Here is a 12,457-nt window from a genome sequence, read left to right as displayed (position 1 = left end):
TCTCTTTGTTGTTGTCACATTTTCTCTTTGGCTCTGTTGTCCATTTCTTTTACCTTGCCTTATAAGCCACTCAGATGAATTTAGTCTCATAGTAAATAGTGGTTATTCATTTACAATATTGTTAAGTCTTCACTTAGTCTACTGCTTCCTCTTAGATTTTGCAAGGGATATTTATCTACTCTTAAGAGGGAAAGCTTGTTGGAGAAAAATAGTTTAGTTTTATTTTAACACTCACAAAACATATCTTTATATGTTTTAACATATCTTTATAACTCCTATCACAAACATACTTAATTCACCATACTGCATAAATATGAAAATATATATCTACCCCTGAGAAAACATTAACACATGTAAACAAAAGATCATCGTGTCACTCACATAAAACATTGGATTTTAGTTTCTCTATTTCAATAATAAATAGTAGGCCTTATATCAATAAAGATAATTGTTTTTTTAATTTCACCATGAATTTCAAGTTTAAAATTCTTTATAACCACCCATTTATATCAGCTGCTAATCCCCTTTCAAACTTACTCTGGTTAAAATCCTTGATTTTTATCCCCATTATAGGGTTAAGCCTCCTCTACTCTGCCAAAAGCCCAAGTAAGACATATTCATGAGCAGAGAAAAAGACTGGAAAACAAATGTAAGCTTAGTATTCTTTAAACTCTTTAAGCTTTATCCCTGTATTAAATTTGATCACCAGAGAAGCTCAACTTTACAATTTCATGGTGAAATCTTTTGTTTTTTTTCTTTTTAATGAAACTCTTCAAAGACAATATCCAGTATATTGCTCAAGGGCCTTTATGTAAAGATCCTTGTGACAAACACCTCTTGCAAATGAGGATCGGTGAAGAAATTTTTTTGTGAATTGTATAGTGTCCTTCTAGGCTGTGAGTACTACCTAGACTATTCTGTTTTATTTTTTTAACATCTTTATTGGAGGATAATTATTTTATAATGGTTTGTTAGTTTCTACTTTATAACAAAGTGAATCAGTTATACATATACATATGTTCCCATATCTCTTCCCTCTTGCGTCTCCCTCCCTCCCACCCTACCTATCTCACCTTTCTAGGTGGTCACAAACCACCGAGCTGATCTCTCTGTGCTATGCGGCTGCTTCCCACTAGCTATCTATTTTACATTTGGTAGTTTATATATGTCCATGCCACTCTCACTTTGTCCCAGCTTACCCTTTCCCCTCACCGTGTCCTCAAGTCCATTCTCTAGTAGGTCTGCGTCTTTATTCCTGTCTTGTCCCTAGGTTCTTCGTGACCATTTTTTTTTTTTAGATTCCATATACATGTGTTCACATATGGTATTTGTTTTTCTCTTTCTGACTTACTTCACTCTGTATGACAGACTCTAAGTCCATCCACCTCACTACAAATAACTCAATTTCATTTCTTTTTATGGCTGAGTAATATTCCATTGTATATATGTGCCACATCTTCTTTATCCATTCATCTGATTCTGGTTTTGAGTTTACTTGGCTGTGCCAAGCCCAGTGTAAAGTTGCACCCTCAGATGCCACAGCTTTCCTCAGGCAAGGTGAGTTTTCAATTTTTCTATTCTTTACTGGCAATTCTTAGTCTTATAATATCTGTTCTGTGATTTTTATATTTTTGCTTTAACTGAAAGTTGAAGATATTTACTTTTTCAAAGTCCTTTTTAAAGTCAGAATTTCTCAAACCTTGTCCTTTTCCCAAATCTCTATGCCACCATCCCCCTTTTATGTCCACACCAGTCCCCAGGGCTATTTCTGACCCTCTTCTTAAACTGGGTTAGGAAAATGGACTAAACCAATACTTAGTAGAAGTCTTTTCTTAACCTGTGTATATAAAAACTACTGTATGACAGATGAATGGGTAAAGAAGATGTGGTATATATATACACAATGAAATATTACTCAGTTATAAAAGAAAGAAATAATGTCATTTGCAGCAACATGGATGGACCCAGAGATTACCATACTAAGTGAAGTAAGCCAGAAAGAAAAAGACAAATACCATATGATATCACTTATATGTGGAATATAAAATATAACAGTAATGAACTTATCTATGAAATAGAAACAGACTCACAGATATAGAGAACAGACCTGTGGTTGCCAAGGGGGAGAAGGGATTGGAGGACAGATGGATTGTGAGTTTGGGATTAGCAGATGAAAACTGTGACATATAGGATGGATAAACAACAATGTCCTACTGTATAGCACAGCAAACTATATTCAGTATCCTGTGATAAACCATAATGGAAAAGAATATGTATATATATATGTGTATAACAATCACTTTGCTGTACAGCAGAAATTAATACAACATTGTAAATCAACTATACTTCAATAAAATTTTTAAAAATGAAAAAATACTACTATAATTAAGATTTTTAATAATATCCCATATAAGAAATATTACTATACTAGAAGTATTTTTTATATAATCTAGCTGTAACTTGGATCATCTAAAATAATGATTCCATATAATGCTAAAGTGCAATGAGGTAATTTTTTTCTTTCTGAAGGCTTAACTGAGTAAGGTAGGTAAGAAAATACCTAAAGCATGTAATTAGTATTTTCAGGTTTATTAAATGGTAATGATTCATGTGGTAACAACCAGTTTTCTGTTTATATTTTACTATTTTCAGTTTTGTATTTAGAAAGTGGTTATTTGTTATTGATGATTCAGTTTTAGAGCACAAAAGGCTTAAACAAAAAGTGTTTGAAATTTTATGATTCAGTTACCTGGAATTAAAATGGATAAGTTTGGACATGTCAAATTCTAATTCTTCCTTATTGGGATGTGGTCAATGAATATGTCTTAAAAAGGTTAGAAATGCATTAGGCCGGTGATTCTCTCAGTACCTGTTCACTAAGGGAAGGAATAATGTGCATCTTCGTATTTATTACTGCTTTCCATTTTAAATTTCCAACAGCATGCATTCTCCTGGGGTATGGAGAGTACCTGTGATGTGAAGGCCCATCTTTGTAATTATGCTTGTTGTCAATATTCTATTTTCCTTTTCATCTCCTTTGAAGGATGTCAGTTCTTTCTGGTACTGAAGGGGAATCACAGTTAGTTGCTTTTAGCTATGACTACTATCTTTCTGCTTGTAAGGGAACATATGTGATTTGCTTACACTTGAACTTCAGAAGGAATTGCAAACTGAATCCAGACACTAGAAGGTAGATTTCTGAAGAGGAGCTAGCCAAAGATGGGGACCTGCATAGGAATGAACAAAAATTACTAGTATTACAGAGGAGAAGGAGATGAAGAGGGAGAGGGAGACCTCAAGAAAACTCTTCTGTGAATTGTCATGTCTGGAGTTCTGGAACCAGTTCACATTCTAAAGGTATAGGATAAGGATTCTGAAAGGCTTACTTCCAGAGGAGTGACATTATATGACACATGTTAGCACCAGAATTTACTGGAATTAAACAAATAAACAAACATAATATTCCAGACTAGATTTGACATCAATGAAAAACATTAAATTCTTTCCTCATTTTAATCACCCTATTCAATTCTGCTTGTGTAAAAAAGACTGTTAATACATCACTTCCATAGTCACTGAGTTCTTTTACTATGATGAATGTTTGCAATTAAATTGTATTTACAAACTTGGTTAATAAGATTGCCGAAAATTGCTCACATTTTTAATTGATTTTTTTTAATTTTGCAGGCTTGCAAATGCCTAAGAACATTGATTATCCTCAGCTGAATACATTATGCCACATGAGAGGAATACAATACAGGTAAGTTATCACACCTTTCTTTTCCTGTCATTCAAATGAATATGAATAGGTTTGTTTCATGGATAAAGTATAGTAATAAACCATTGTTGACTCTCAGAGGTACCTGATTTACCACACAGATAAAAACATTTGAAAACCTGGAGGTTATTTCTCCAGGTTGAAGGGGCAGAATATATATGTCATATTTTAAGGAAACAGTTTAGTGTGAAACAAACATAACTCATCCCTAGCTGGGCTCTTTGTAGTACTCAAAAACAGTCATAAGGGAAAAAAGCTTTAAATGGTTGAAAACACAAATCCTGAGTGAAACAAGTACTTTAGCAGTGCCTAGGAGATGCCTAGTTGAAATATAATGGAGCCAAAGAACTAAGAAATATCACGGTTCATAGCTCAGGGTTCCTAAGATGTGTGACACTTGAAAATATAATTTTTTAAAATCTATTTTCTTGCCAACTCCTTTTCCCAAATTGAATTTTTTGAAATTATAAAACTAGTTAGTTTCTTTCCCATCCATCAGTGTCCATCTACCCTCCCACTTTTCTTCACTAGGAGAGGAACTTGCCTCATCTTAAGTCACATCCTCTTTAACCACTTCAAATTATTTCTACATCTTCATTGACTTTTCCACTCCTTTTTCAGAGAAAAAGAGAGGGTATGCTTTTTTTTTATTTATCTAAATAATACTTTTTTATTATGTGCTTCTGCCCCTTCCTCACTCTTGACATCTTTCAGCGTAGGGTAAAGAATTAAATACATGCCCTCTGGAGTCAGGTTGCCTGGTCTGAATCCTGGATCAGCCACTTCCCAACTGTGTGGTCTTGGACTGGTTACTTAATTTTTCTTTACCTCAGTTTTCTCATTAGTAAAATGGAGATAATAGTCATATCCATTTCAAAGTGTTATTAGGATGATTAAATGAGCTAATATATGTAAAGTAAACAGTGTCTGACACATGGTAAGAGCTACATAACTATTTTTATTATTGTTATTCAAAAAAGCTCACCCAAGTTTTTAACTGTTGAACTTATATGCTGGTCCCTTTTTTCACACGTAACAAGCTAGTTAAGGCTTTTGGAGTAGAATACCTTTTTTCCTCTTATTTTCCTTTTGCTTTCTAGCCCAGGCATTTAAAAAATATATTGTATTTCTAGATTCCCACCTCCCTACCACCTTTGGGGAATCATAATAAGAGAGATTAAATCATCTAGATCTGGGTCTGCCAAAGAATCCATTCTACATAAATTTTATCAGCCTTCATCTTCCTGGTTTGAGAATCTCCCCCAGGCAGTGTTTTCTCATCAGACCATCATCTGGTCCAGGCAGTCTGGTTGTCCCGCCTGACTTCCCTCTATTAAGTCTCACATTTACTGTACCTTTTCTCAGACACTCCCCTGAATTTCTTGGATGTTTTCTTTTGAGGCAGTGGCACACACCAGGGGCCTGGAAGGGGACACATTTTACGGGAACTGTGCATAGGTTTTGGGTCATTCTTTTAGAAAAAGAATATAAGATTACAAATACAAAATTGGATGTGAAAATGAGTATTTACTTAGAATGAGAAAATAAACTACAACAAATTAATGAAGGCTTAGCAGTTCAGGTCCTTCTTCCTTCCTGAAATTTCTTTAGGCAATTTATCAGAAATGTGTACATAGAAATTGTCTTTCAGATTACAAAGCTTTCAATTGATTTCAACAAATTGAGAAGGGATTTAAGAAAAATATGTTCCTCCATATTTATTCTATATGTATTATATGTTTAAACTGACCAATGAAATATACTTTCCCCCATAATAAAAACAGAAAGGCTGAGAATTAAATGACTCAAGGATTGAAATTTTTTATACATTAAACATATGAAGAGTCTTAGTTTTGATACTATACCATACACACACACACACACACACACACACACACACACACGTACATATGTATATTCATCTTCTTTGGATAACTGTCCTTCCTCCCAGGTCCTTCCTTTGGCCCAGGGTGGGAAGATGGAGGGGAGGCTGCTACTCTCTACCACTTCCCATGTACCTCTACCATGGGCTCCACTCTATTGTTACAACTGCTTCTGTCCCCTATCTGGGTGCATGTGAGCACTTCTCACTGGATTACATATATATATATATTTACATGTATATATGTATATACTTTGTACAAAAGGCAAGACCCAATGTTGTCGTGTCTGCTGCCCATATATGTGTGGTCTCAGTCAATTGGTGTCTATCTGATATTTCTTCTCCTCAGAATAAAGGCAGTAGATTGGCATATTCTGGGTTTTCTTTTTAAACCACATAAAAGAAAAACTGAATAACAAAGGGAAAATGATGTCACTTTGGATTCCTAAATTCTTGGATATAGGACTTTTTATCTCTAGTAGACTATGTTTCATGAGAGCAGATTTGTTTTATTTTTTAATTTTATCTACTTATTTATTTTTAAAAATGATTTCCTAATGTATTCTTTTTTTAAAATTTTATTTTCTTTTTTATTTTTGGCTGCGTCGGGTCTTAGTTGTGGCATGCAGGCCCTTCATTGTGGCGTGTGGGCTTCTCTCTAGTTGTGGAGTGCGGATTTTCTCTCTCTAGTTGTGGTGCGGGCTCCAGTGTGCATTGGCTCTGTAGTTTGTGGCACGTGGGCTCTCTCATTGAGGTTCACAGCTCAGTAGTTGTGGTGTGTGGGCTTAGTTGCCCAGCAGCATGTGGGATCTTAGTTCCCCCACCAGGGGTCAAACCATTGTCCTCTGCATTGGAAGGTGGATTCTTTACCACTGGACCACCAGGGAAGTCCCAGGAGATTTGTTTTATCTTATTGCTTTCTACTCTTAGACTTTAGGCATAGAGTTCAATGTTTTGCATTGAATTATGTTCTGATGTTCAGTAGAAATAAATATTTTCTTAATGCTTTAAAAAACATTACGAATTTTCTACTTGTGTTGATTATGAGGAAAAATACACATTAATAGTTTTTTTTTAGTATTGTCTAGATAGCTAATCTTTTTAAAACATATATTTTAAAACAACACAGTAGCTTCTGTTGGTTTGACATTCCAAATTTCTTCCTGGACTATATGCTTTGGAAATAAACTTAAATATCCTTTGAAGATTTCTTTGGTTTGTCAAAGTACTCTATGACTTGATCAGTCAGCTCTTATGTTCTAAAGTTCAATTTACTTAGTAAAAAATAGAGCAATATGGTTTAAAAGGAATTTTATGTTCTCCTAAGTTTCAAATAGAAAAAAATGAGGCTACAGCTTTATAACTGCTTTTTCCTTTGTGGTCAGTACTTTTGTAACTTCACACAGAAATCTTTAAACATTTATAAACTTGGAAGTATAAAAGACAAACACAATTATGATGCATTTGCATTTGTACATTTGTATAAAAATGGTCCTTGTCAAACAATTTGGTTTTTGACTAGGATATAGCAAAAGTTCTATCTTTATTAGTGATTAATATTACCAATATGTAGCCATTTATACTCAAATACAGATGTAGTTATGTTGATTGTATATTTTTATACTTACAGAGTCCATAACTCATAAATAGGTTTTAGCCCAAAGTTCACTAATAAGTTGATTGTGTAGCATTCAGCATTTTCCCATAGACACAATATTGTAGAGTTAGAGGATTGTACAAGAAGAAATCAACTTAGAAATCATCTGATGGAAACTCCTTAATTTATAGATGATTAAATGTGCCCATTTTCCCCAAAATGTATCTTTAAATTATATACTTTTATGACAGAAAGAGAAAAATGATATTGCTTAAATTATAGTAATTAATTAAAACATGAAAACATTGAGTAATTATTTTTCTCTCATTGCTTCCAATTAAGGTAAAGTACATCAAATTAGTAGAGCAGTTATGATGATTTTAAGGAGGCTCCTGGACTTGGCTTGTCAGACATGGACATTGTTTGACATAAACATGAATATATGAAGAAAAAGGTGATTTTTATTTTTAAGGAAAATAAGGTTTGGAAGAGAAAGGGGAGATAAGAAGAGCTTTAAAAAGATGTTTTATGTACACATAAAAAAAAATTAACTGAGCTGTCCCACAAACATTGCTCTGTCTGGAATGAAGTCAATTTTTATTTTGAATAGTTTTCATTGGTAGCTACCAGTTGGCACTGTCAATCAGAACAGACTTGTTATCTTTTGTGGTGGCAGAAAATGTGGGCAGACACTGATGGAATCTTACTTTTATTTAATAGATTGTGAACAAGTTGGAGGCTTGTGATTCAAGGTGTGCCTGTTAATGTTATTTTGCCTAAAGTTCATAGTCTTGTATTCAGTTGTCTAGAGCAAGATCCTCTAACTGAGGCAGTACTGCCCCTAGAGGACATTTGGAAATGTGTACCCACTTATAGATTCCACAATGACTAGGAGGTAGCACTGACATTAAGTGGGTAGGGGTTGGGCATTGTAAACAGCAATGTGCAGTAAAATCCTGCATATTGCTCCATCCAAAATGCAAATAGCCCTCTGTGGCATTGTGATTTACAATAAGAAGTATATGTTTGGTCTTTGTCCCCATTCCTGGCATAGTGCTCCTAAAACTTTTGGAATTTCCTAACTGATGAGAGTGATAAAGATATCTTTTGTTATGTTAATGAGGTGAATTTTGGACCCCATCTAAGGATCCAAATTGCCAGGAAAACCAACAATGTGATTAGAGGGTTGGAACTTTCAGTCCTACCTCCTGACCTCTGGGTGAATAATTTAATCAATCATGTTTATGTAATGAAGCCTCTATCAAAACCCAGAAGGACTGGGTTCAGGGAACTTCTGAGTTGGTGAACACATGGAGGTGCTGGGATAGTGATGCCTGGAGAAGGTATGGAAGCTCTGCACCCATTCCCACATAATTTACCCTGTGAATCTCTTTTTTCAGGATGTCCATCTGTATCCTTTATCATATCCTTTTGTAATAAACTGGTAAACATAACTAAATAAACAGTTTTCCTGAATTCCCTAAGCCACTGTAACAAATTAATCAAACCTGAGTAGAGGATTGTGGGAACCTACATTTGCTTTGATAGTTTTCTAATGGTATTTCTTTGATACATTTAGGTTAATATATTTTACTATCATTTCATTGCTCAAGACTATCCAATGACTATTCACCACATAAAAGATAAAGTCAAATCCACTTAGATAGCAAACAGACACCTCAAACTTTACAAATCTACAACATAAATTTTGATTTTTTTCTTTTCACCTATTAACCTTCTGTATCCACATTTTAATAAATGGTAACTGTGCAAATTCAAGGTCAAGCCCCAAATCTTGGAGTCATCAGAGCCTGCTATCTTTCTCTTTTATACCTCGTATCTAACCTGAAAGATATCCTGATAGCTCTACCTTCAAAATATATCCAGAATCTAACCATTTCTTACCACCTCCGCTAATACCATCCTGATCCAGAGCACCAGTGCTCTTGCCTGGATTACTGCAGTAGCCTATTGATTGGTTTTCTTGCTCCATCCCTTGTCCTTTTACAGTCTGTAGTTGGCACAGTAGCCAGATGAATCTTGTTAAAATATACACCAGAACATTATTTGCTCATAATATTCTAATGGTTTCCCTATCACTCAAGGTAAGAGTTAAGAACTTCACTGTGGCCTGTAAGGTCATACATGATCACATCCTACTGCATCTCTGACCACTTCTTCTAGACAAGACTGTCTTGCTTATTTTGCTCTAGCCATAGTTGTCTCCATGCTCTGCTCCTATCACACCAAGTATGGTCCAGCCTCAAGGCCTTCACACTTGTAGTTTCTATCTGGAATGCTCTTTCTTCAGATGTCTACTCTCCTTTATCCCTTACATCCGTCAGGTCTCTGCATTCTGTGACCAGCCTATATGAAACAGATACTCTTAGTACTTATTATCCCCTGATTTTTGCTTTCATTTCTTAATAGTATGTCTGACATATAGCTACAAATTTATTTTTATTGTTCCTCTCTCTACATTGAAAACTTCATGAGGACAAAACATTTTTTATTTGCTGATGTATTCCCAGTGATTATAATGGTATCTGACACATTATTGGTGCACATTAAATATTTTTTGAATAAATCTCCTTTATCTGTCATTTGAAGTCCTCTAGAATCTGAGACAATCAATATATTCTTATTACTATTTGCTGACGTGAATTTTACTCCTGAGTAAATATCCCCTAAACCCCCACCCTTCTTTACCAATTCCTTTATTCTTATAAACTTATTAATCTCCCCTATACCAAGTTTAATTTTATTTATTTTTCAAGGTTCAGATTGTCTCGCAGCAAACTTCATAGCTTTTTATTCCCTATACATCTGTTCCAAAAGACTTTAAGCTGAGAGTCTGAAAGAATTCACCTTCTAGCTCTTGCTCTGCCACTAAATGTGATTGAGGTTATTGGAATATCAGTTAAACTCTCAGGGCTCAGTTTTCTCATTTGCAAAAGGAAAGATATAAATTTGATTTGACATAAAAAACTTTTAGGCTTATTACTGTATAAAGCTGAAGCTATATTTTCATCCACACTTTTATCTTAGTGGATGGCAAAATTATCTACCCAGCTGTGCAAGCCAGAAACTGTTAAATTGTAGAATCTTCCCTCCATATTAGACACACATTGGATAAGTCAGTTATAATCACATTACTTACAAGAGCTTTTATAATGGGATAATTTTTACATCTCCAGTCTTGTCTCCCAGTGACTCTTCCTTTCCTCCCAGCCATGACATGACTGGTGGTTTCTTGACTATACCTGCACCATGTTATTGAGGGCTTTGTACTTTGGCTCATACTGATTTTTCTGTCTGAAATACCATCCTCCTATTCATCCCCACCTACCAATAAATAGGTAAACTAATCTTCATGTTCAACCTGAAATCTCCTTCTCCAAGAAGAGTTGTCTTCTCCATTTCCACTTGACTCTGTATTGTTTTCTATCAGAGCACTCCTGATAATTTCTTATGCATTTGTTTAAAGACTCTTCCCCTCTATTTTAACATAGGCAGCTCCTTGAAGGCTGTTTTCATTAGATTAGGGTAACTGCCAGTATGATGTAACAATAAAACTAAAAAATGCTGTGGTTTAAGTAAAAAGTTTTTCATCCTTAGTTTGAAAGTGGCGCTCTGGTTGTATGTAGAAGTTCTACTGCATGAAATCATTCAGGGACGTGTGTTGGCCTCATCTTGGTGTTTTGATATCAGCTTGTCATTTTCTTTTCAATACAGGTGAAGAGGCCACTGCCACATCTAGTTTCCACTTCATGGAAAGGAAAAATATGAAGTCAAGGAAAGCAATTTCCTATTTGACAAAGGAGGCAGAATTTCTAGAATTACTTCTTACATTCTACTGGCAAGAACTTTCTCTTAGGCTAATTTCAGTTTAAAGGAGGCTGGGAAATGCAGTCTTTAGCTGGGCAACCATGTGTTTGGGAAGAAGTGGAGAGTGAATTTGTGTGGGGTCAACTAGTAGTCTGTCAACCCAAACAGAAATCCCACCTTATTAGTCTTTCTATTACTAGAGACTAGAATACCTTAGGGGCTCCATAAATGTTTTTAATTAATAAAATAATAAATATTTTATAATTCTTTTTTCTGTTTTGCACCTTCTTATTTCTCTATGAAGCATTTGGGAATATCTAAAGACATATTTTCAAGTTTATTACTTTTTTATATACCTGTCTCTAATCTCTCATTCACTGAGTTTTTTTATTATTAATTTTTATGGAAGTATAGTTGCTTTAAAATATGTTAGTTTCTGCTGTACAGCAAGTGAATCAGCTATATGTATACATATATCCCCTCTTTTTTTGATTTTCCTTCCCATTTAGATCACCACAGAACATTGAGTAGAGTTTCCTGTGCTATGCAGTAGGTTCTTGTTAGTTATCTATTTTATACGTAATAGTGATTATATATCAAGCCCAATCTCCCAGTTCATTTCACCCCCTTCCCCGCCTTGGTATCCATACATTTGTTCTCTAGGTCTGTGTCTCTATTTCTGCTTTGCAAATAGGTTCATCTGTACCATTTTTCTAGATTCCACATAAGAGCGATATACAATATTTGTTTTTCTCTTTCTGACTTACTTCACTCTGTGTGACAGTCTCCAGCTCCATTCATATCTCTGCAAATGACACAGTTTTGTTCCTTCTTATGGCTAAGTAATATTCCATTGTACATATATACCACATCTTCTTTATCCATTCCTCTGTTGATGGTCATTTAGGTTGCCTCCATGTCCTGGCTATTGTAAGTAGTGCTGCAATGAACTCTGGGATGCATGTATCTTTTTGAATGATGGTTTTCTCAGGGTATATGCCCAGTAGTGGCATTGCTGGGTCATATGGTAGTTCTATTTTTAGTTTTTTAAGGAACCTCCATACTGTTCTCCATAATGGCTGTATTAATTTACATTCCCACCAACAGTGTAGGAGGGTTCCTTTTTCTCCACACCCTCTCCAGCATTTACTGTTTGTAGATTTTTTGATGATGGTCATTCTGACCGGTGTGTGGTGATACCTCATTGTAGTTTTGATTTGCATTTCTCTAATAATTAGTTACATTGAGCATCTTTTCATGTGTTTGTTTGGCCATCTGGATGTCTTTTTGGAGAAATGTCTATTTAGGTCTTCCACCCATTTTTTGATTGGGTTGTTTGGTTTTTGATATTGAGCTGCATGAGCTGTTTGCA

At 34.9% G+C, this 12,457-nt stretch overlaps 1 protein-coding gene across 1 annotated transcript in view; it reads left to right on the top strand.

Annotated features, from left to right (window-relative positions):
• CNBD1 (cyclic nucleotide binding domain containing 1) overlaps positions 1 to 12,457 on the top strand; it is a 387,744-nt gene that overhangs the window by 16,504 nt on the left and 358,783 nt on the right. Inside the window, 1 exon segment of the mRNA XM_027089778.1 lies at positions 3,688 to 3,760. Coding sequence (XP_026945579.1) covers positions 3,688 to 3,760 — 73 coding nt within the window.

Source organism: Aethalodelphis obliquidens, unplaced genomic scaffold (assembly GCF_003676395.1).
Source record: "Aethalodelphis obliquidens isolate GAN/ISIS:26980383/991018 unplaced genomic scaffold, ASM367639v1 scaffold68, whole genome shotgun sequence".
NCBI lineage: Eukaryota > Metazoa > Chordata > Mammalia > Artiodactyla > Delphinidae > Aethalodelphis > Aethalodelphis obliquidens.
The sequence above is the reverse complement of the archived record's forward strand: the minus strand, read 5'-3'. Positions and strand labels throughout refer to the sequence as shown.